This window comes from Salvelinus fontinalis, chromosome 31 (genome assembly GCF_029448725.1).
Source record: "Salvelinus fontinalis isolate EN_2023a chromosome 31, ASM2944872v1, whole genome shotgun sequence".
Lineage (NCBI taxonomy): Eukaryota > Metazoa > Chordata > Actinopteri > Salmoniformes > Salmonidae > Salvelinus > Salvelinus fontinalis.
In genome coordinates this window covers 36,816,325-36,842,827 of record NC_074695.1, presented here as the reverse complement: position 1 = coordinate 36,842,827, position 26,503 = coordinate 36,816,325, and the positions used below count along the sequence as shown (strand labels likewise).

The following is a 26,503-nucleotide window of genomic DNA, read 5'->3' as shown; positions in this document are numbered from 1 at the left end:
TGGGGTACTCAGCTATACCGAAGCTGGATGTCGTAATAAAGTTATTTTTTAGAATTCTAACACTGCAATTTCATTAAGAACTAATGGATCTATCATTTCCTTTACAACATGTATTTTTTAGTTATGTTTATGAATAGCTATTTGGTCAGAATGTGTGTCAGAAAAATATCGTTGCTGTTTAGACGTTGTGGAAAAAGTAGCTAAGTTAGCAACATGTATAACCACTGATTTCAGCTCTAAATATGCACATTTTCGAACAAAACATAAGTGTATGTATAACCTGATGTTATAGGACTGCCATCTGATAAAGAATATCAAGGTTAGTCAAAAATTATATATCCTTTGCTGGTTTGTTACGATCGCTAACTTTTACTGCTGGGAAATGGCTTGTCTTTCTGGCTATTGTGGTAAGCTAATATAACGCTATATTGTGTTTTCGCTGTAAAACACTTAATAAATCGGAAATATTGGATGGAATCACAAGATGCCTGTCTTTCATTTGCTGTACACTATGTATTTTTCAGAAATGTTTTATGATGAGTAATTAGGTATTTGACGTTGGTGTCTGTAATTATTCTGTCTGCTTTCGGTGCAATTTCTGATTGTAGCTGCAATGTAAACTATGATTTATACCTGAAATATGCAAATTTTTCGAACAAAACATAGATTTATTGTATAACATGTTATAAGACTGTCATCTGATGAAGTTGTTTGTTGGTTAGTTTGGTTGGTTCTTGGTTAGTTAGGTTGGCTTTGTGCATGCTACCTGTGCTGTGAAAAATGTCTGTCCTTTTTTTGTATTTGGTGGTGAGCTAACATAAATATACGTGCTGTTTTCGCTGTAAAACATTTTAAAATCGGACATGTTGGCTGGATTCACAAGATGTGTACCTTTAATTTGCTGTATTGGACTTGTTAATGTGTGAAAGTTAAATATTAAAAAGAAATATATTTTGAATTTTGCGCCCTGCACTTGAGCTGGCTGTTGTCATAAGTGTACCGACGTCAGGCTTGCAGCCATAAGTTAAGCACATTTTTACTCCTGAACTTGTGTAAGGCCTGGGTGTCGGAGTGTGAAGAAAAAAGCGCAGGAGCAGCAATTGCAAAACAAATGCTCTTTAATGGAACACGGACAAACTAGGCCACCCTACTAACACACTGGGTGTACACTAATAAACTACCCCAGACACGTGGGGAATGAATAATGTCCAGAAACATGAAGCACAAAACCGACACCAACTTACATACAAACAATCCCGCACAAAGAAACGTGAATGCCGGCTGATTAAATAAACCCAACTAATTAACCCTCATACAAAACAGGTGCGCCCAATAAACACATAGGGAGGGGGAGAAAAGGATCAGTGGCAGCTAATAGGCCGGTGACGACGACCGCCGAACGCCACCCGAACGGGAAGGAGAGCCTGCCTCGGTCGAAGTCGTGACAACTTGTTTAGGCTTGCCATAGCAAAGGGGTTGAATACTTACTGACTCAAGACATTTCAGCTTTTAATTTTTTTATCAATTTGAATCAAATTTAAAAAACCAACTCCACTTTGACATTATGGGGTATCGTGTGTATGTCAATGACAAAAAATCTAATTGAATCCATTTTAAAATCAGGCTAGAACACAACAAAATATGGGAAAAGGGGTGTGAATACTTTCTGAAGGCACTATATGTATACGTGACCATTAAATATGTTCACATTTGCAAGAATTTTCCCTTAATACTACACCCCAATATTCCTTTCTTCATTTTCCAGCCTTCTCCCTGTCAATTGTTTCCTGCTGCTCCTCCTCCTTCTCTCAAACACTCTCGGAAGTGCTGCTAATGGAGCCTGGCCTGTGGGAGTGGGCAGGGAGCCAGCAGTGGCCAGAAATGTCCAGTTCCAACTGGATCTCACGGAGGGGGGGAGCTATCACCCATACAGAGGTAGGCAGTGAGAAAACGCACCAGCCATCTCCAAATATTCTCTGTAGCATTTCTCCCTGAAACCACATGTGCAGCTGAGTGCACACCCTGGTTTTCCAGAAATCCTGTTTATTCCCTCCTGATTCCGGGAATCATCCAACCGGGATATAGCTAAAATCAGGGAATTTATTGAACGTTTTCAGAATTTTGCAGCCCTAGTCCTGTTATTACTAAATGTGTTGTGTGATATGTATTTGAATATTTTTTTATTTTTTTTACACACAAGAACATTTGATTAATAAAATATTTAAATCCGTCATCTTCCTCAAATATAGTCTGGAGAATGAAGGGATGATGACGCACTCTCCGAAAGGAAGGGAATCTACTTTGATTGGTCATCAACTCATGGCTCACACACTTCATTCAGGATAAGTAGAGTTAACCTCGAGTTAGCCTGCCCCGGAGCAGGTTAGTTCTGAAGGATTTGTTGCCATAGAAATTGACCTGGCTAAAAGGTGAGCCACTTTTGTGTCAGCAGTTATAACGAGTTGACCAAAGTTAACTCACTAACTCCTCGAGTGGCGCAGCGGTCTAAGGCACGGCATCTTAGTGCAAGAGGTGTCACTATAGTCCCTGGTTCGGAATCCAGGCTGTATCACATCCGGCCATGATTTGGAGTCCCATAGGGCGGCGCACAATTGACGCAGCGTTGTCCGTGTTTGGCTGGGGTAGGCCGTCATTGTAAATAAGAATATGTTCTTAACTGACTTGCCTAGTTAAATAAAGGTTAAATAAAAAAATTAAAAAAACAGATTCATAGTATAGGGCTCTGAGGCCAGATTCACAAAACACTACTTATGGAAAAAAATAAGAGGTTCATATGAAGGTTCGTAAGTGCATTCCTTAATGTTCTTAGGAATTCATAGTTTTCTTAGGAACTTCGGAAATATCTTTCCTAAGAACTTTGTAAATATCTTCTCATGTGGCATTGACATTAGTGACGTGCTTGAAATCAATAAATAAACCAGTGACAGGGATGATAGGATTTGGCCCATTATAATAAAGTGTTGATATTTCCATTTTATTACATTTATTTATCTGCTTTATGTCTCGAGAATATACATTTTTTAGGTGGCTCGCAAACCCTTTATACACAAAAATAAACATCATTTTTCACACATTATAGCCATCAGACTAGTTATATCAAAAACAAAAATGGATAACCAAGAAAAGCACAAAACTTCAGCAAACAAGAGCTTGAATTGATGGTGGAGGAAATCGCAGCCAGGAAAAGGTTGCTGTTGGGGACACTCGATAACTGCGGAGTCACTGCAGAGACCAAAAAGAGAGGATGGGTGAGAGTGGCCGAGTCTGTCTCTCCCGTCGGGGGTATGGCAAGGGACAGTGACGTTGTAAAAAAAAGTGGTTCGACATCAAGTCGGCTGCTAAGAAAGGAGCTGAGAGAAGCAGGGAGTTGAAGAAGACTGGAGGGGGTATCGATCATTCATGTAGACCAGCTGGAGGTGAAGGTGTTGTCCATGAAAGGAGAGACAGTGGTAGAGGGACTGTGTGACCGGTAAGTTAGCTAGCTAAGTTAGCCAAGTTCTTCTTTACAAATTGACGAGCTAACAGTAGCTATTTAACACTTCTAGAATATTGTAATATATTGTTAATTACTAGGTAGCTAGATAATGCACGTTTAATTAGTTTTCTTGCTGCATTTAAATGTCCGGAAGCAGACTGTCTGTGGCAGTGGCGCAAGAAAACATTCACGGTTACAAAATTATCCAGTTGTCACAAGACAAGGGTTTAGCTGTACTAAAGTTAAGTAGTTTTCCACGAAGAATTCTTAAAACATTATTTTCAAGAATCCCATTTCTTCTTAACTTTTTTCTTAGGAAGAAACACAGGAAAAAACTAAGAACATTTCCAATAACTTTATTGAGGAATAGCAACTTTGCTTAAAACTTCTACAGTATCGGTGTGTCCCCCCGCGGGACGGTTGAGCTAACGTAGGCTAATGTGATTAGCATTGTTGTAAGTAACAAGAACATTTCCCAGGACATAGACATTTCTGATATGGGCAGAAAGCTTAAATTCTTGTTAATCTAACTGCACTGTCCAATTTACAGTAGCTATTACAGTGGAAGAATACCACGCTATTGTTTGTGAGAGAGAGTGCACAGTTATGAACTTGAAAATGTATTAATAAACCAATTAAGCACATTTGGGCAGTGTTGATACGACATTTTGAACAGAAATACAATGCTTCATTGGATCAGTCTAAAACTTTGCACATACACTGTTGCTATCTAGTGGCCAAAATCTAAATAGCGCCTAGATTCATAATTCATATATTGGCCTTTCTCTTGCATTTCAAAGGTGATGAAAAAAATGAAAAAAAGATGCATGTTTTTTCTTTGTGTTATCTTTTACCAGATCTAATGTGTTATATTCTCCTACATTAATTTCACATTTCCACAAACTTCAAAGTGTTTCCTTTCAAATGGTATCAAGAATATGCATATCCTTGCTTTAGGTCCTGAGCTACAGGCAGTTAGATTTGGGTATGTCATTTTAGGTGAAAATTCTTACATACGCTGGCCTATTAACCACGTTATGACTGACTTGTTAGTCCTTGCTAGTTTGATTGTATTGACATACCCATCCTTAAAGTTACATTCGTCCGTTTATGTCCAAAATATTGAGTTATTGAAACTGTAACAGTGCATCACGAATGGAGGCAGCAAACAATGTACCAGGCCAGATGTGATTTACAACCTGATAGCAATATGTTTTGGACTCCAATACATGTATTGGTGAATTATATTAAATTATGCATTGAACTGCATTGATCTATTCTGCCAACAATGCCTTAGTGTATGTCATGGAATGTTAAATCAAATATAACCTATTTTTAAACCTCTTATAAAGTTGATTTTGAAGCATGAACTGGGAATTTTATATTATTTACTAATTTTGTGATTGTTGGTCTGTTTTTTCTTTAATATTGCAAATAGATTGTAGCTTCCATCAATGTAATTGTCTGCATCATTCTCAACTCACCATATATTTTTGGGTAAATAAATATACATATTATTTCCCCCTGACCCTACCACCCCTATCCCAATTGGAGTAAACTAATGGACAACAACACTTAGGCTTCTACTTCCAACTTATACATAGTATATACATTTTAGACACAATATATTTTACAATAGTTGTTTTTAATCCCATTCAGCTACCTTCAAACCCTCCAATCTATCTCTGAAGACCATTCAGTTTGATTTCTACTTGCCATATATGTTTAACTGTGGTGTTCAACAAAAGTTCTCAACCTATATACATTTTACAGACAGTATATTTTACATTAGTTATCTTGTTGTTTCAATCCCACACTTCAGCTCCACTCAACCCCTCCCATCTATCTCTTAACACCATCCATTTTTTATTTATATTTGCCATATATTGTTCACCTGTGCTGTGATGTTTCACAAAATTTCTGAACCTTTCTATTCTCATAGCTTCTACAAATTGTAAATGTAACAATTATTGCTAAAAGTATTATATTATTGATCGATTGACTATGACTTTCCAAAAGACTCAGCAGTGCTATTTGCAGTTAGCTCCAGGTAAATTTTGCAATTTCTCAGCCATTCCTGTACCTGCGACCAAAAACAAGCTACATATGGACAGTACCAAAACAAATGATCTAATGATTCTTTCTCTTCGCGGCAAAATCTGCAGAGCTGGGATGGTTGTATCCCCCATATATAAAACATTCTATTGGCTGCAAGAATTTTGTAATAATAATTTAAATTGATAAATTCTAAGTGTTGAATCCGTCATCATTTTGGTTATCAGTTCATAAACCATGTGCCATGGAATCGGTATATTAAAAATCTCTTCCCAACTATTTTACAATCTATATGGCACAGCTGTTTTTTTGTCCTTAAATGAAACTGGTATACTTTTTTATTCATCACAATTTTCTTTAACCAATTTTGGTCTTTAATGCAGGGCCGACAGACAAGTTCCTTACTTTTCCCCCTTCCACTTGCCTCTTCAATTTTTGCGGTAAGGCTGGAATTAGTTGGTTGTAATTTTGGTTAGAGCAGACATTTGCATATATTTTGTGTGACATAACTCCAGCAGTCCTATTTATGATATAATTTACAAACATTATACCTTTTCTTTTTTTCAGAAAATAATGTTTTTTTTAATCAATTAGTATATGAGTCTAACCATAATATTTGTTTTATTATTTATTCTGTCATTTCTGGTGGATTAAACTGGAATTGCAACAAACGTTATATGACTTGTTTTAAAAATAGCAATATTTTGGAGATAATTTCATTTTCAAATAACCGAAAGTGAGAGGTTGTAATCTGAATAAATGGAAAAAGGCCATTCTTGAACATGCGGTGAGACATACTTACTAATCTGCTAGAGAGCCAGTTCAGATTTAATTATAACGTTTATATGACTGAATCCTTTAGTGAGAGGTCTAATGCTTTAATATTTTATAATTTCTGTCGTCCAAATTCATATTCATTACATAAAAAGGCCCGTTTAATTTTGTGTGGCTTGCCGTTCCAAATAAAATGGAATATTTTTGCTCATATAATAAAATTAAAAAAACAGGTCACTAGGTGTAGGCAAGGCCATAAGTAAATAGGTAAACTGGGATATGACTAAAGAGTTAAATCAGGGTGATTTTTCCACAAATAGCAAGATCTTATCTATTTTTGCAAACTTTCTATTAACATTTATTTTAGTGAGATCATTTCTTTCTTTCGGGATATGAATACAGAGTATGTCCACATCACAGTCAGACCATTTTATTATTAAAACTACACGGTAATGTAATGTCTGTTTCATATCTGCAAGTAGTTAAAACACTGTCAATTCCAATTTAAGCGCCATCTGTTGAGTACCTGGTCCAGAAGATCTGAGCGCTCATTTCAGCGGCCCATTTACAGTGCATTCGGAAAGTATTCAGACCCCTTGACTCTTTCCAAATGTTGTTACATTACAGCCTTATTCTAAAATGGATTAAATTATTTATTTATTTTCATCCTCATCAATCTACACACAATACCCCATAATGACAAAGCAAAAACTGGTTTGACATTTTTGCTAATATAAAAAAAAAATTAAACTGATATATCACATTTACATAGGTATTCAGACCCTTCACTCAGTACTTTGTTGAAGCACCTTTGACAGTAATTACAGCCTAGAGTCTTCTTGGGTATGACGTTACAAGCTTGGCACACCTGTTTTGGGGGAGTTTCTCCCATTCTTCTCTGCAGATCATCTCAAGCTCTGACAGGTTCATATTTCCCTCGATCCAGACTAGTCTCCCAGTCCCTGCTGCTGAAAAACATCCCTCACAGCATGATGCTGCCACAAACATTTTTCACCGTAGGGATGGTGCCAGGTTCCCCCCAGACGTGATACTTGGCATTTTGGCCAAAGAGATCAATCTTGGTTTCATTTGACCAGATACTCTTGTTTCTCATGGCCTGTCCTTTAGGTGCCTTTTGGCAAACTCCAAGCGGGCTGTCACGTGCATTTTGCTGAGGAGAGGCTTCCGTCTGGCCACTCTACCATAAAGGCCTGATTGATGGAGTGCTGCAGAGATGGTTGTCCTTCTGGAAGGTTCTCCCATCTCCCCAGAGGAATTCAGGAGCTCTGTCAGAGTGACCATTGGGTTCTTGGTCACCTCCCTGACCAAAGCCCTGGTCCCCCGATTGCTCAGTTTGACCGGGCAATCAAACTTCTTCCAATTAAAAATGATGGAAGCCAATGTGCTCTTGGGGAACATCAATGCTGCTGAAATGTTTTGGTACCCTTCCCCAGATCTTTGCCTCAACAAAATCCTGTCTCGGAGCTCAACGGACAATTGCTTCGACCTCATGGCTTGGTTTTTACTATGACATGCACTGTCAACTGTGGGACCTTATATACAGTTGAAGTCGGATGTTTACATACACCTCAGCCAAATACATTTAAACTCAGTTTTTCACAATTCCTGACATTTACTCCTAGTAAAAATTCCCTGTCTTAGGTCAGTCAGGATCACCACTTTATTTTAAGAATGTGAAATGTCAGAATAATAGTACAGAGAATTATTTATTTCAGCTTTTATTTCTTTCATCACATTCCCAGTGGGTCAGAAGTTTACATACACACAATTAGTATTTGGTAGCATTGCCTTTAAATTGTTTAACTTGGTTCAAAGGTTTTGGGTAGCCTTCCACAAGCTTCCCACAATAAGTTGGGTGAATTCGGCCCATTCCTCTTGACAGAGCTGATGTAACTAAGTCCGCTTTTTAGGCCTCCTTGTTCGCACACGCTTTTTCAGTTCTGCCCAAAAACATTCTATGGGATAGAGGTCAAGGCTTTGTGATGGCCACTCCAATACCTTGACTTTGTTGTCCTGAAGCCATTTTGCCACAACTTTGGAAGTATGCTTGGGCTCATTGTCCATTTGGAAAACCCATTTGCAACCAAGCTTTAACTTCCTGACTGATGTCTTGAGATGTTGCTTCAATATATCCACAGAATTTCCCCCCCTCATGATGCCATCTATTTTGTGAAGTGCACCAGTCCCTCCTGCAGCAAAGCACCCCCACAACATGATGCTGCCACCCCCGTGCTTCACGGTTGGGATGGTGTTCTTCGGCTTGCAAGCATCCCCCTTTTCCTCCAAACATAATGATGGTCATTATGGCCAAACAGTTCTATTTTTGTTTCATCAGACCAGAGGACATTTCTCCAAAAAGTACAACCTTTGTCCCCATGTGCAGTTGCAAACCATAGTCTGGCTTTTTTATGGAGATTTTGGAGCAGTGGCTTCTTCCTTGCAGAGCGGCCTTTCAGGTTATGTCGATATAGGACTATTTTTACTGTGGATATAGATACTTTTGTACCTGTTTCCTCCAGCATCTTCACAAGGTCCTTTGCTGTTGATCTGGGATTGATTTGCACTTTTAACACCAAAGTACGTTCATCTCTAGGCTACAGAACGTGTCTCCTTCCTTAGCGGTATGACGGCTGCGTGGTCCCATGGTGTTTATACTTGCGTACTATTGTTTGTACAGATGAACGTGGTACCTTCAGGCATTTGGAAATTCCTCCCAAGGATGAACCAGACTTGTGGAGGTCTACAATTTATTTTTTGAGGTCTTGGCTGATTTTTTTTGATTTTCCCATGATGTCAAGCAAAGATGCACTGAGTTTGAAGGTAGGCCTTGAAATACATCCACAGGTACACCTCCAATTGACTCAAATGATGTCAATTAGCCTATCAGAAGCTTCTAAAGCCATGACATCATTTTCTGGAATTTTCAAAGCTGTTTAAAGGCACAGTCAACTTACTGTATGTAAACTTCTGACCCACTGGAATAGTGATACAGTGAATTATAAGTGAAATAATCCGTCTGTAAACAATTGCTGGAAAAATGTGTTGTGTCATGCGCAAAGTAGATGTCCTAACCATACTGGCCAAAACTTTCGTTTTTTAACAAGAAATTTGTGGAGTGGTTGAAAAACTAGTTTTAATGACTCCAACCTAAGTGTATGTAAACTTCCGATTTCAACTGTAGGTCCCACAGGTGTGTGCCTTTCCAAATGATGTCCAATCAATTGAATTTACCACAGGTGGACTCCAATCAAATTGTAGAAACATCTCAAGGATGATCAAGGAAACAGGATGCACCTGAGCTCAATTTCGAGTCTCATAGTGTCACGATCGTCTTCGTGAGAAAGAGAGGACCAAGGCGCAGCGTGTGCAAAATACATTTCTCTTTTATTGAGAGAAAGGAAAAAACACGAAACGAACACTGAATACAAACGACAGTGAAGCTAAATAACGTAAGTGCACAGACAAGCAACAAACGTTCAACATAGACAACACCCCACAAAAGCCTACTGCCTATGGCTGCCTTAAATATGGCTCCCAATCAGAGACAATGAATGACAGCTGTCTCTGATTGAGAACCAATCTAGGCAGCCATAGACATAACTAGACAACCTTACTCTACTCTGCCCCATACACATACAACACCCCTAGACACTACAAAACACATACATTCCCCATGTCACACCCTGACCTAACTAAAAAACATAAAGAAAACAAAGAATACTAAGGCCAGGGCGTGACACATTGCAAATGGTCTGAATACCTGTGTAAAAAAAAAGTCAACTGTTTTCGCTTCGTCATTATTGTGTGTAGATTGAAGAGGATTTAGAAACATAAAATACATTTTAGAATAAGGCTGTAACGTAACAAAACGTGAAAAAGTTAAGTGGTCTGAATACTACCCGAATGCACTGTACTTTCTGCTATGACCTGTAATCCTGTCTCCAAGATGGCGTAGCAGTTCAGACGTCTTTGTCTTCGTCTTGTCATGTCCCGTGTATATATCTTTTTTTCTTCCTATGTATATATTTCGTATATATTTTTTTATATTTCAACCTCAGTTTCAACATACTCTCCTGCAATCCGCCTCACCCTATGTGGTATGGATCTGCTATTTTCTATACTTTTCTAACCGGGACCCCTAACAGAAGCTAGCCAGCTCACTATCTACTAGCTAATAGTCAGTTAGCCATGGCTAGTGGTCATCAGCTAACCTTAGCCTGGTCAACTCCTGCCAGTCTGCACAGCGTGTTTCAACCCAGAGCATACCGGACTGCTCTTTCTCCACATATCAGGATTCATACCACAAGCTCTGAATCTTTTCACCTGGATCACTGTGATGTAGAGGTTAATCTAGGCACTGCAGTGCCTAGCTCCACTCCCATTCCCCAGGCACTCTCATTTGTTGACTTCTGTAACCGTAAAAGCCTTGGTTTCATGCATGTTAACATTAGAAGCCTCCTCCCTAAGTTTGTTTTACTCACTGCTTTAGCACACGCTGCCAACCCGGATGTCCTAGCCGTGTCTGAATCCTGACTTAGGAAGGTCACCAAAAATCCTGACATTTCCATCCCTAACTATAACATTTTCCGACAAGATAGAACTGCCAAAGGGGGCGGAGTGGCAATCTACTGCAGAAACAGCCTGCAGAGTTCTGTCATAATATCCAGGTCTGTGCCCAAACAATTCGAGCTTCTACTTCTAAAAATCCACCTTTCCAGAAACAAGTCTCTCACCGTTACTGCTTGTTATAGACCACCTTCTGCCCCAGCTGTGCCCTGGAGACTATATGTGAATCGATTGCCCCCCATCGATCTTCAGAGCTCGTACTGTTAGGTGACCTAAACTGGGACATGCTTAACACCCCGGCTGTCCTACAATCTAAGCTAAATGCTCTCAATCTAACACAAATGATCAATTATCAACCAGGTACAACCCCAAATCTGTAAACACGGGCACCCTCATAGATGTCATCCTCCAAATACACCTCTGCTGTCTTCAACCAGGATCTCAGCGATCACTGCCTCATTGCCTGCGTCCGTAATGGGTCTGCGGTCAAACGACCACCCCTCATCACTGTCAAACACTTCAGCGAGCAGGCCTTTCTAATCGACCTGGCCCAGGTATCCTGGAAGGATACTGACCTCATTCCGTCAGTAGAGGATGCCTGGTTATTCATTAAAAGTGCTTTTCTCACCATCTTAAATAAGCATGCCCCATTCAAAAAATGTACAACCAGGAACAGATATAGTCCCTGGTTCACTCCAGACCTGACTGCCATTGACCAGCACAAAAACATCCTGTGGCGTAATGCATTAGCATTGAATAGCCCCTGCGATATGCAACTTTTCAGGGAAGTTAGGAACCAATATACACAGGCAGTTAGGAAAGCAACGGATAGCTTTTTCAAAAATAAATTTGCATCCTGTAGCACAAACTCTAAAAAGTTCTGGGACACTGTAAAGTCCATGGAGAATAAGAGCACCTCCTCACAGCTGCCCACTGCACTGAGGCTAGGAAGCACTGTCACCACCGATAAATCGACGGTAATTGAGAATTTCAATAAGCATTTTTCTACGGCTGGCCATACTTTCCACCTGGCTACCCCTACCCCAGTCAACAACCCTGCACCCCCCCACAGCAACTTGCCCAAACCTCCCCCATTTCTCCTTCACCCAAATCCAGATAGCTGATGTTCTGAAAGAGTTGCAAAATCTGGACCCCTACAAATCAGCTGGGCTAGACAATCTGGACCCTCTCTATCTAAAATTATCCGCCGCAATTGTTGCAACCCCTATTACTAGCCTGTACAACCTCTCTTTCGTATCGTCCGAGATCCCCAAAGACTGGAAAGCTGCCGCGGTCATCCCCCTCTTCAAAGGGGGACACTCTAGACCAGAACTGTTACAGACCTATATCTATCCTACCCTGACTTTCTAAGGTCTTTGAAAGCCAAATTAACAAACAGATCACAGACTATTTCGAATCCCACCGTACCTTCTCTGCTATGCAATCTGGTTTCTGAGCTGGTCATGCAACTCAGTCACACTCAAGGTCCTAAACAATATCATAACTGCCAACGATAAGAGACATTACTATGCAGCCGTATTCATCGACCTGGCCAAGGCTTCGACTCTGTCAATCACCACATTCTTATCAGCAGACTCAACAGCCTTGTTTTCTCAAATGACTGCCTCGCCTGGTTCACCAACTACTTCTCAGACAGAGTTCAGTGTGTCAAATCGGAGGGCCTGTTGTCCGGAGCTCTCGCAGCCTCTATGGGGTGCCACAGGGTTCAATTCTCGGGCCGACTCTTTTCTCTGTATACATCAATGATGTCGCTCTTGCTGCTGGTGATTCTCTAATCCACCTCTATGCAGACGACACCATTCTGTATACTTCTGGCCCTTCTTTGGACACTGTTAACTAACCTCCAGACGAGCTTCAATGCCATACAACTCTCCTTTCGTGGCCTTCAACTGCTCTTAAATGCAAGTAAAACTAAATGTATGCTCTTCAACCGATCCCTGCCCACAACTGCCCGCCCGTCCAGCATCACTACTCTGGAAGGTTCTGACTTAGAATATGTGGACAATTACAAATACCTAGGTGTCTGGTTAGACTGTAAACTCTCCTTCCAGACTCACATTAAGCATCTCCAATCCAAAATTAAATCTAGAATCAGCTTCCTATTTCACAACAAAGCATCCTTCACTCATGCTGCCAAACATACCCTCGTAAAACTGACTATCCTACCGATCCTTCACTTCGGCGATGTCATTTATAAAATAGCCTCCAACACTCTACTCAGCAAATTGGATGCAGTCTAACACAGTGCCATCCGTTTTGTCACCAAAGCCCCATATACTACCCACCACTGCGACCTGTATGCTCTCGTTGGCTGGCCCTCGCTTCATATTCGTCGCCAAACCCACTGGCTCCAGGTCATCTATAAGTCTTTGCTAGGTAAAGCCCCGCCTTATCTCAGCTCACTGGTCACCATAGCAGCACCCACCCGTAGTACACGCTCGAGCAGGTATATTTCACTGGTCACCCCCAAAGCCAATTCCTCGTTTGGCCGCCTTTCCTTCCAGTTCTCTGCTGCCAATGACTGGAACGAATTGCAAAAATCACTGAAGCTGGAGACTCATATCTCCTTCACTAACTTTAAGCACCAGCTGTCAGAGCAGCTCACAGATCACCTGTACATAGCCCATCTGTAAATAGCCCATCCAACTACCTCATCCCCATACTGTTTTTTTTCTCCTTTCCACCCCAGTATCTCTACTTGCACATTCATCTTCTGCACATCTATCACTCCAGTGTTAAATTGCTAAATTGTAATTACTTCGCCACTATGGCCTATTTATTGCCTTACCTCCCTTATCTTACCTCATTTGCACACACTGTACATAAACTTATTTTCTATTGTGTTATTGACTGTATGTTTGTTTATTCCATGTGTAACTCTGTGCTGTTGTTTGTGTTGCACTGCTTTGCTTTATCTTGGCCAGGTCACAGTTGTAAATGAGAACTTGTTCTCAACTAGCCTACCTGGTTAAATAAAGGTGAAATAAAAAAAATAAAAAAGAGCGTGCAAAGCTGTCATCAAGTCAAAGGGTGAGTACTTTGAAGAATCTCAAATATAAAATATATTTTGATTTGTTTAACACTTTTTGTTTACTACATGATTCCATATGTGTTATTTCATAGTTTTGATGTCTTCACTATTATTCTACACTGTCGAAAATAGTAAAAATAAAGAAAAACCCTTGAATGAGTAGGTGTCCAAACTTTTGACTGGTACTGTATATATTTTTACTTTTTTGACCAATCACAAGTGCTACTGAGAGACACTATATGATAAACTACAGGGGACAGAATGCATGACAGTGAAACTGATGAGTACTCGCTCTACCTACCTGCCACTGGTGCTGCTGCTGGTGCTGCTGACAGAGTTGGAACTGGAGGAACGGCTGCGAGAGCCGGAGCCACTGTGGGAGCGGGGAGGCCAGGATTCTGGACTCGCCAACCTTTGTGGAGAGAGGTTACGTGAATGTGAAGAGTGTGGAGACCGGCTGCGACTGTCGTGGTAAGATCGATCTCCACGTCGACCCCGCTCTTCTTGGTACAGATCCCTGTGAACTATGCTGCCCAGTATAAAGGGTTCTCTGGCACGAGTATCATATTGAGGCTCTGGTTTATCAAAGTGGCTTGGGCTCCGGCTATGTGAACGATAATATCCCACACCAACCGATGAAGATCCTCCACTTCCTCCAGCCACAGCCCCAGCCCCACCACCTGTTCCACAGGCACTGACGCAAGTACCTACAACTCCTCCACCGACCGCTGCAGAGCCAGCCCCAACACCTCCACTGGCAGTGCCAGAGCCAGTGTTAAGCATTCTCTCCCTGGTATCTCTGTAATAGTCTGAGTCGTAGTGACGCTGTCGGTCAAAGCTGCTGCTAGCACGCTCGTGATGTCCGTAGGCACTGTGATCATATGCTCGATCCCGACTTTCAGCAGTCCTGAGTGACAGGGAGAGGGATGGAAGGAGGAAATGGAGAGAGTGAGAGAGAGAGAGAGAAAGAGAAAAGTTATGCTTTCTGACACTAATTAGTAGTCAACTAGAGCTTTACAAGGTGGTAAATAAAGGTGTCAGGCTATCAAATAACTAAGACAGCAGTCAAGTTGAGTGTTCAAAGGGTGTTTCTGTTTATTTGAGACTTAAAATATACAGTAAACATATAAATTGATATCATACTTTACTTATTAGATATTTGTAAACATTTCTCATTAATTCATATTGCTCATAATATTTTGCAGAATTTGTCACTTTTATGCAGATACTTTCTGATTTCTATCTAAATTAAATTGAACAACTACTAACTAGGCATGGCGATTAATCTTACACTTGTTTGTGATTTTTTCCCCCTAGTATTTGACAAACATCCAAATCTTCTCAATTGGAAAATGTCATGAAAACTAGATAAAGGGAGTAGATATTTTGGACATGGAATTACATGTGCTCGACAGAAAAGCAGAATGAAAAGAAAACTAGTTTCTATATAATTCTCATGACCCACACAATAGAGAGCACAACCGGATGTGGAAAAACAAGAGTCTGGAGACTTCAATGGATGCAGTGCAAAAACCTAACATTATTAAAAAATATATATATCCTATTCTGGACAGCCGTACATTAATGGTGCAGGATCAGACAGATCAAAGATGATGGTTAGCTCCAGTTTATATTTTGCAACCCTAATAACAATACAACAAATATTATTGATGAGAAGCTATTTCAAAGTATGGAATCCATTCTTAAATGGAACTGAGGAGCATTTCAGGCACTAGACAAGTAGTTGATAGTTCAATAGTAATCTTAGTTCAATAGTAATCTACTGAGCTCGCATGTTAGCTTGTCATTAGGGATGTCCAGGATTAGATTTTGATATTATGATAACCCTAAAATATCGCAATTACACGGTATTCACTGTATTGTGCAATTAAGATCATAATGTTATTGCACAATTTGTTATGTTATATTTTAAGTAAATTCAAAGGGGTAGCTGCTAGCTAGAAAGGTACTGCACTTATTCATAATCAAGTATGTAATCAGTACAATGCAGAAGTTTCTGAGGATTATCCTGCAACTTGCTATCTAAAGTAGAAAATCACCAGACCTCCTAACTGGTAGCGTGTCAAGGTGTGACAGCCTTCATCTATGTCGGAATGGCCTAAAACACCAATCGAAAGATTTTAGGTACACTGAAATTGATTGATATGCTCTGCTCTGATAAATTATATGCTCTGCTCTGATAAATTACTACAATTCTATTCATTAGTTATGTTCTTATAGCAGGTACACCACCAACTCAATAAGGAGGCAGTTGGGGTCCATACAAAATGCATGAGTTAGCGAAGTGGTGAATTATCAACAAATATTTAAAAATAGTGTGAATTAAGGCAGGAATAAAAAAGCCCAATTCATGCCTGCTTAAAAATGTAGCTTACACACTTAGATGATTAATTCACTTTTTCATACGAATGAGATTCATCTGTGACTTATTGAAACGCAGTTTAATTAAAAGGGGCTGGCGGTGTAACTTCTGCTTTGCTTGAGTCTATGAATCTCAAAGAAACCAAAGTATAACTAATATACAATCTAATTGAAATTATAAACTGGGTGATTCAAGCCCTGAATGCTGATTGGCTGACAGCCGTGGTATATCAGACCGAACACCACGGGTATGACAAAATATTTATTTGTATTGCTCTAATTACATTGGTAATTAACCAGTTTATAAAAGCATTAACCAGTTTATAAAAGCAATAAGGCACCTCAGGGGTTTGTGGTATAGGGCCAATATACCTCGGCTAAGGACTGTATCCAGGCACTCCGTGTTGTGTCGTGAAAAGAACATCCCTTAGGCGTGGTATATTGGCCATAGACCACACCCCCTTGTGCCTGACACATAGCTAGCTGTAAAATGAAGCTTTACCATAATTTCCTTTCCGAATAAAGTGATGAGTATGACGGAAGTCTAAATGATTGGTTAGTCACAATTAGAAAGCTTCAAAACCTAATGTTACTTAAAGAAGAATGGCCAATGGAGCATTTCCCGAATTGCATAATACAATATAGTACTGCCTGTTCTCAAACTGGTGGAGTGGATCTTCCTTCAAAACAAAATAGATTTTTTGCGTAATTAAGTGACTTTTCAAAAATGTATCTATAAGAAATAGTTTGGATTGGAGTGTTTGTAAGTTGTTTTAGATACATTAAGTAGCTAAAAGGCTGGGAACCTAAAACATTTTCTGAATGAGGTTTAGCTATTAAGTAGCAAAATACATATGCAAACCATTCTGGGTAAAACAAAAACAGTCAACTTAAGTGGAAAAATAATTTATTTGCAATGAGCTATTACTTAACAATTGAGCCCACTAGCATTTTCTCTGTTAGTAAATACATACATATTTATGTTTTCAGGTAGATTTGCATGGCTGCACAATGACATGTTTGGACAATAGAGCTATATAGAGGACTCCTCTTTGTATCTGTGTCATTATACCATCTGTGATGGCATGTGCAGCACCATTGAGGCTCTTTATTTTGAAGTACTATATTTTCTTCTTCACGATTGGCTGATCCCTCCTGATGACATGGTTGGACATGACTCCAACAAGGTCACCATGAGGGATCAGTCAATGAAGTTGTAAGTCCCACCCAGTTGACTAAATTAAAATGGTGGAAGCTCTCAATGGCGCTGCCCATGCTAATAAAGCCTTATGGTCACTAGAGGCCTCTATCATTCTCTATAGCAGGGGTCCAACTGGTCGCTGGTTTTATATGTCCCCCTAAGTTTCTGAGCAAATATTTGTATTTATTTATTATTGGACATAAAATACTTTAAAAACACCAGGAAATAAGATCCAAGCGATTTTAAATGTTGGAAATGTGTTCCCAATTATTCACAAGCATAACAGAGAAACTCGTGATCATATACAAATGCAAGCAAGATTTAAAATTATTATGTTTTAGTCAAATATCATATTACATCTTTTTGGGCTTCTTGCGGTCAATTTGCAGTCTACAAATTATTTGAAATGATGTTCCGGCCCCCTAACCATCCACTCAACAATAAAATCGGCCCGCAGCAAAATCTAGTTGATGATCCCTGCTCTGTGGTTTGGACGCAAACTTTTGTGAACTCCTCCATGTAGATATTTGCAACTATGCTGTTTAGTCCAAATCTGGACAGAACCGCGTTAACCTATTTTGGGACTTTCTGAATATTTTAATCTCAAATGTGTGTACAATGCCAGTGTCTCCATTGTCCTGACACTCATGGAATTTGAATTATTCATGAATCCTAAAATATTTCAACCTATTAAGGCAGGATTTTTATCTATAATTGTTTGTTACCATCACATGCTGTTATTGTATACAGCGACCGGATTGCTAGCTAGCTACTGTAGTATAGGTGTGTTGCTGTCAAGTGCATGCACTGCCCATTGCCATAAGGAATAACGGTTCTTTGGCACTGACATATTTTTAGCTACTTTGTGGCTGCCAGTATCATGTAAAAACTGTGAGGCTAGTGTGAATATGTCATGCTACTTACAATATCAACAAAAAATTATAATAATTGCAGTTCTCTGATTTGACATGCAACATTGTAAATTGTGACAATTAGGGTTGCTGAAGCCAATGGATAATTTGTCTTTCAGTATAAATTCTACATCAGGAATCTGTTCCTAGACTTATTCTGCTCTTGGGCTCAGAAGAAAAAGAACTTGACCACAAGTTTCCAAGGTTAGGCTACTAACGATCATGTAGCAAGACCAAATGAGAGACTAGCTATCTAAACATTGGCATAAACCCTTTAGTGGTGGCAAATCTGACAGTAAAATGTAATATACAATAGCAATTCAAATTGGGTTGAATATAATCAGATTTTGATTAACTGATACAACTATTAAATCTGACGTAATTGTTCATTGTTTAAAAAGCATTCATAGGAGGTGCATGATTCCTTCTCTTTTTACCATGATCTGGCCTGTATCTACATGTTTTACTTTAATGTGAAAAATGCCTCAGCAAAGTGGTACTATTGACTAGGGAGAGCAGGGATTAGGAGCTGGGAAGTGGGCAGGGTAGGTTCAAGGTGAGGGGAGACAGCAGGTAAAAAGTCAAGAGTCTGCAAATAACAACAAGCAATTAAACAGTATGTTTAACAGCTACTTCTGTTAGTGAAAAATATGGAGAGAGACAGGGGTTCAAACTAGGGGTTAGAGAGAACAGCTAAAATACACAGGGCAGGATATACCAACCTTTTGAGACAGCGGTAACCCGACCTACAATTCCAAATACAATCTAGGGAGACAGAACTTTGTGAGCAAAAAAAGGAAAAACCATAGGGTGGGCATAAAAATGTATCAAAAACATTCTCGTAGGTTTATGTTCAAACAAAAGTCTTTGCAGCCAAGATAATAAATTATTCCAAGCAGATATTTGCAGTGCTAATTCCAAAAAGAGTCAATGTAAAAATATATCCACAGAGAAAAGCACACAGTATAGGTAGGTTTATGTTCAAAATAGTAATCCTCGTCAGTATGGCAGGAATCCTCACTTGCTTTGATCAGATACTCCAAAAATCAAATCCAATTGTAACAAGATTTTGCTGTGGTGGAAAATAGTCATAGGACTAAACTATCCTTTCAAAAATGGTTACATAAAACATAACTGATAACAATAAAATAATGGAAAATGAGGCTACAGTGTCCAATCAAATCTGGAAATGATATCCAATTGTCCAGCTTCTGTAAACAGTGCTCTATTGATACCCCATGAGCAATGAGTCTGGAACATCATGGCACACGATTTTATGGAAAAGTCTTTCATCTTCATCTTTAATAGTCCGCCACATTCTGTGTGCAAAATTGAGCAATAGTCCAACTAGATCCATTGAAGCAAAAATTATCTGACCGTAACACAGTTTACCTGTCAGAAGTAATCCAGTTCACCCAATGATTCTCCCAAACATGTACAGTTCCCTTAAAGGCAGTAGGCTTATTCTTTGGGAAGAAGTTGACATGATGATGTGTGTTCTGATTCTGGGAATAATTGTATCCAAGGATGGACAGATGTAGTTCCACATTCAGGAGGCAGGTAATCCATTGACAGAAGACAGGTAGCCCCATATTTCCATGTAATTGTATTGATTTGTATGATCCAAAAATAGTCCAAACCTCTAATAAATTATTATGTTTAATGCTTCCCCCTATATCCATTGGACAGTCTCACTCTTTCAAGAGCAAAAATATAAAAACAAAATGTTGAAATACCAACAAAATTAAATTAGAATTCAAAAAAGTGTTTGTAATTTGCTCAATATTTCTGTCATTTCTCTACAAAGTCGATCAACAGTAGAGGTCTCCCAGCATTTCATTCTTAAAACCTGAAACAAAACATAATCCCACACAAAACCGGAAAACCCATAACTTTATTGAATGATAGAATATCCTTTTGTGATTGGCCAGTTTTAATCCAACGGGAATACATATCCGGTTTAGGTTATCCACATGACTCCGGACCACAAGGGAAGTGATGCATATGAAAACACCACTGGAATGGGTGCAGAATGATCGAGAACCCAATTTCTACTAATCCAAAAACTAATTAATGCGTCTTTAATATGCAAATATGTATTCTTGGTTGAATTGTTATACAAAAATGACCCATTAATCCACCAAGGAGGACATGGTACTCCAGATCAGGGCGATCCCAGGGAAGGCCACTGGAACAAACTCTCTCCAGCATCCATTAATCCCGGGAATTTTACGATATCCAATATGCCCCATACTCTCTGCAAATGGGATATCCACCTCACAGGAATGTTTAAGTTTACAAAGATAATCCCCAACAGCAAATACGCTATTTACTACACACATAGAAATACAATTGTGTGCATTCATGCTCATTTACAGTATATCTTGGTGTCTACCATATCAATCCATGAGCGATGGCGACGCTCTGAGGACTATGGAAGGGATGCCTACAGATTTATTCCTGCGTATGAATGTATTTTATTTTCCCCTCATTCTCCTCTTTAACCCCCAAACAAGTAAATTAATAGATTGTGGAATATGCTTGGGGGTAAGGCGTTACAAGAAACCAAGTTCCCCCTGCGTTCAGAGAAACTTTGTCCACTTACCCGTCTAGTCTGCGTTCATAGCGTCCCTCTCTGCTGTGGAGCAATGCAGGGGGCCCATACACCAGGTCCCCTGCCACCCTTGTGAACCCTGAAACATCCCGCCCACGAGAGCCTAAGGACAGGCTATTCTCCAGCCCTCTCACGGCACTAGGGATTGTGCCTGGCTCATTGTAATCAGTGCGCAAGTCTCTATCCCCCATCTTGTTGATAGAATTATGAGCCTTCTGAGCACTTTTAATGTCCACAAAATCAACAAAGGCTGCAACTCCACCTTCTGACCCCCGCTTTGGAAGGACCTTGACACTCTCCACACGTCCATATCTATGGAGGAAAGGGGGAATTATAAGAAAAAGAGATCAGCAACAAATAATTAATTAATTTAAGGTGTATGCCATAATTCATTGGAAATGGAAACAAGTCAAATGGGTAAAGGAGCCTACTGTTCACCATAAAGTAGACCTATGTGTTGTATAATATTGAAATGGAAGGGAAAACCTAGTCAGCTGCACAACTGAAAGATTTTTACCACCTTGGGGATTTGAACCAGCAACCTTTTGGTTACTGGCACAGCTCTCTCTCTCTCTCTCTGTCTGTGTGTGGGGGGGATGACACTCCACAAAGGGATGTCCTTACAAAACATTTATTAGGCCACTGGTGTCATTTCCCAACCTCACCAGGCAACATTATTTGTTATTTTTCACAATGCATTGTTGGTTAAGCACATAGCACTATTCATACATTTTTCAATAGAGGATGTATTCTAGTTATAAGAAAAGTTCCTCCTTCTAGCTATTCAAAGATGGAACTCTGATGAGGTCTGCACAATGCAGCATAACTACACGTGACATTTTCTGGTTTCCTCTTTCTTGTGGGTGCAATATGTTTTATGCAATATGGCATTCCAATAAGGCTTGCTTAAGAGAAATACAGGAAAAAATGATACAGGAAAAAAGTGATGTTTTCCTATATTTGAAAAAGTGATTTCAATCGTTACCTTGAATGTAGCCTATAATTAAAATGGTTTACTGCCTGAAAATCTATTTTTATTGTAGCCTATGGCGTTTATCAACCAACTCGAGAAAGAAAATTGTGATTGGAGTTATTTGCCAACGTCTTGGAGAGCTTAGCTCCATGCAACACTTTTTTTTCTATTCAATGAAAACTAGAGCATAAATCTGTTTCTGCTTATTTTCCGAAAGACACCCTGAGAATGCCCATAAGTGTAGTCTCTCTGTCATGCCAGTTCCCACATTGAATACCCTCCGACGCCATTTTAGAAAACCGTTCACACTGCTTCCTCATTCTGCCGTCCCCCATCTTCAAGGACTCCAATCACAAATGTAGCTGTCATGCACCTGCATACGCTGGCTGTTTCTTGTTACAAAAGCTGTAACTAAAGGCTGCTTGAAGAGCAGTGAGTAAGTAGGCTACCCCGAAATGTGTTTTCCACGCGCACTCATTCCCCTCAACAAAATGCTTCATCCTCAAAAGTCAAAACAATATGTTTGTGATCAATTGTTCAAAACGTTTGCCTTATTACACGTGTTATAGCCTAAGCATATTCAATTCTTATGACGTAACCAATGCATTAAAATCATAAGCATGACACAAATGCCCCGCAAGATTTGAAAAACAGGCTATCATAATCCATGCATCTGACAAGTATGCCTAAATAAACGTCCGTTTTGGCCATTTCGGACTGTATTTTGTAGGATACTCTCAAAGTCATAATGGTCTGATGAATATTGTCTACATGCACTGCATAGCAAACACTGCGCTTGAAATCGTAGCAGAAATACATACGCCATTTAGCCTACAACACAGGATAGACAGCCATAAAAATACATGAATGCAGCACTTCAGCTAACGTAAAGAAATAATATGGATGTCACATCTTTTAATTAGGCTACTCCTCGTGCCTAGATCGAAAGATAGGCGGGCTGTTTTTTCCTTGGCAGCCAGTATGGAGCTAGAGAGCACACACGGCGTCGAAACAAGAACTAAATGTATTCAAATGTTTAATGCACAAAAACGATAGCCTTTGCCGTCAAATCTGATTTGACATACTGATAACAATGTGAAGTAATAGTAATGTAACAATGTGGCAAAAATATTACCCTTTCCATTTCAGTAGTGAAAAATAATTATTTTCAACAATAGCCTATCGTTTTTATATAAAGTTTAAAAAAATGTTATTAAAAAAATTGCTATGTCAACATGTAGTCTACTATAGAGAATATGATCCGTGCCATTTATAGCCGTGTTTCTTATATGTTGGCAGTTTCATTAAGGCTTATAATCATCATATGGTCGTTTGTTTACACAACTTATGAATGCAACCAATGTAAAGGAAGGAAATCTTAGTGACATTGTAGGCTATCACTGTAATCTATACCAAATGTTATGTTAATCAACTGAATAACAACTAATAGCAACATTCAATGAACATCTCAGTTTATTTTGATAGTCAACTGGTATAGCCAATGACATTAGGCTAATTGACGCCATATCAGTTACATTATGATGCTGCTGGCAAGAGTCAGCTCTGCATCACTTCACACAAGCCACCTCAATATTTGCTACAATGTTGCAGTGAGTCTTGGCGGAACTGCAAACTACCTCAATTGTTTTTGCTTAGTTAGAATTCCATTGCACGAGACACTCTCCGCAACTGGCAAGTTTTAGGTTAACCATAAAACTGTAAACACAATTCAAGTCACTGTCTTAACACACCACAACCGGTAGGCTGTTACAGTGGCAAGAGTATTCAGTGGTGCTAGCTATAGCTGTTTTGCTAAAGCAATTAGCTAGCTAGGCTATTTGCAAGTCCACGGTGTGGGAAAGATGGCTTACAAGACCGCGAAATGCAGGTGTGGGTCATAAGATTGCAATTTGTACGTTCATGTTAGTTAACTACAATATCTATCGACTTACTCTTCACCCGAATTTTGTGAGCTTGTGTTGCTGGTTTGCTGGCAGTTGCCTAGCCAGGCTACCTACTGTCACTGCCTGGGCAATTCGCTCCAGGATTGATCATCTTCTGATTTTAGGGGAATCAGGCAGACAGATGCTGACAGTTGTGAACTACTCAATCAAATATTCGGAATAAGATCGTTTACTCACCGCTTGAAGTGCTCAATGATTTTCTCCTCTCGTACATTTTCGGGTAAATTTCCCACCCATAAATGTCTGGTTTCACGGACCATACTGTGCGCTCCTGTCCCCCGATCATACAGAAGAGTTTGTGATGTCCTTATCTTTTCCGATACAAAGTAAAATACGTTGCGAAATAGAGCGCAGCAAAGTATTGTGCGTAGATCATCAACTGTTTGTTCTGACCCAATGTAACCATTAGGTTCAATTATTGCACTCTGTTTGATTTCCTTTACTGTGCGCGATCTGGGTGTACGAGCATGCGGTCTATTACCATTCCCGTGACTAGGCGCGTCCCTGACACCATGCGACCTTTGGCTGTCGAAATAATGCTTGTAGCTACCTAAAAAGATGCAGCAACCTTGCTCGTAATGAGGCGCACACAGCGCACGCGTGGCACTGTGTGTGAACTCTTTTTTTCCGCTTTCAGATGAGATCGCCTTTCATCTTGCGCATGCGTGGGTATCGAATGCGTGAGTTTGTGGTTTGGGTCATTGGTTTGGGTAGACGAAGGGTATGAAATTAATCTTTCACACACACAGGCAGCAACTGGAAAGCAGTCCTACAACAGGCCATTGAAACATGTTTTACATTGTGACATTCAATAGTGTCTTATCCATTGGATAAGAAAACATATAAAACTGTAGGTTACTGCAGTTGCTATACAAAGACGCAAATGACAAAAACAACACATTTAGTAATAAAACCTTTATTAGACAGTTGTACTAAGCTTATATGGCATTTATAAGCTTATAGACGTGTATTATTTTCAAGAATTTGACGTTGTGCTTAAATAGGTTGAATGTATTTTTATAAGTAGGCTTATGTATTGTCGGTTGTACATGTCTTTATTATTATTGCATTATGTAAAATAAAGAGTTAATTATGACGAAAGATGAATATTCAAATGTGTCATGGAATTGTTTCACCCTGCTGTAAATAGTTTTCTACAGATAAACCCCTTGGCTTGAAGGACATTATGGTTACTGGTAGAGTAGAATTCCACTACCTTGGTATGAGAGAGCTTGAAGTTAGGAATTCATAGATTTCTATTGCAAATTATAATAGTTGGGCCACCAATTTGGGAGACAGTGCCAGTGGCGATTTTAGCATGTCAATCTTGGTGGGGCAAACAAAACGTTTGTTTTTGTTAAGCGTGCCAGCAAAGTCACTACACAACAAAACACAACACTAAACAATACTTTAATTGCACTATAACCGTGACAAACGGTGCCCACAAACTGTTAGGGCCTACATAAAGCCTACATAAACAGCAGAGCTTTTTTTGCAGCACCATGGAGTGAATCTTATCACTGCTACTCCTGGCTATCAGCAGAGCCTTGTGATATAGCTGACATGCTTAAACAAATGTGGTTTCCACTGACAATTTAGATGTACAAACCATGGCATAAGGGGACAACGAGCGGATAAGAGGCAATCCGTAATTTAGATTAAGACATTAATGAGGGCGCTAGGACGGACATAGTCAATATAACTATTTGTTCAGCACTTTTGAAATGTACAGCGACAGAATTCAGAACATGGACCGTTCTTACAGTATTCTCCCTGTACACCAAATCAGAACCGTAGCATAAATAAAGGGGGCAGACAATGAACGCTCTTACAATATTCGATGATGTCAAGTGTGCTCCCTCTCCGGCCTCTAGGTCACCAGCCCACTCGTTATGGCGCACACCTGTCACCATCGTTACGCGCACCTGCGCGTCATCAGACTCAGCTGGACTCCATCACTTCCCTGATTACCTTCCCTATATATGTCACTCCCTTTGGTTCCTTCCCCAGGCATTATTGTTTTGGTTCCTGTGTTATGTCTGTGCGTTGTTCGTGTTTCTTATTTTGTATTATGTTGTGTTCATTTATTAAAACACTCACTCCCTGAACTTGCTTCCCGACTCTCAGCGTACATCGTTACAGAATAACGCCTCACCTAAGGAAGGCATCAGGGAGTGTTTTTGTTTTTTGTGTCAGTGTAATGACGTCGGGTCCGGGAGCCGCTACAGGCTCCCCTGCCTCCGCCAACTCACCAGGCTTCCCTGCCTCCGCTGACTTGTCAGGCTTTCATGCCTCAGCCGGATCTCTAGGCTCCCCTGCCTCAGCCGGTCTGTCAGGTTCCCGCACCCCAGCCGGATTGACAGGCGTTATTGTTTCTGTTCCTGTGTTATGTCTGTGCGTTGTTCGTATTTCTTCATTTGTATTATGTTGTGTTTATTTATTAATACACTCACTCCCTGAACTTGCTTCCATACTCTCAGCTCACATCGTTACA

General features: G+C 39.8%; 1 protein-coding gene across 5 annotated transcripts in view; it reads right to left on the bottom strand.

The window, feature by feature from the left end:
• Positions 1–24,639, bottom strand: part of LOC129830155 (msx2-interacting protein-like) — a 45,185-nt gene extending 20,546 nt beyond the window's left edge. For 4 of the 5 annotated variants that reach the window (XM_055892471.1, XM_055892473.1, XM_055892472.1 and 1 more), the window contains exons 1-3: positions 24,187–24,639; positions 21,064–21,384; positions 14,266–14,871 (exon numbers count right to left, since the gene is read on the bottom strand). In XM_055892471.1, coding sequence (XP_055748446.1) covers positions 14,266–14,871; positions 21,064–21,384; positions 24,187–24,269 — 1,010 coding nt within the window. In that variant the 5' untranslated portion in view covers positions 24,270–24,639. Of the gene's footprint in view, positions 1–14,265; positions 14,872–19,180; positions 21,385–24,186 lie in introns of those variants that run through there. The other variant, XM_055892475.1, reaches the window with a different exon arrangement.
• Between the last annotated feature and the right edge of the window lie 1,864 nt (positions 24,640–26,503).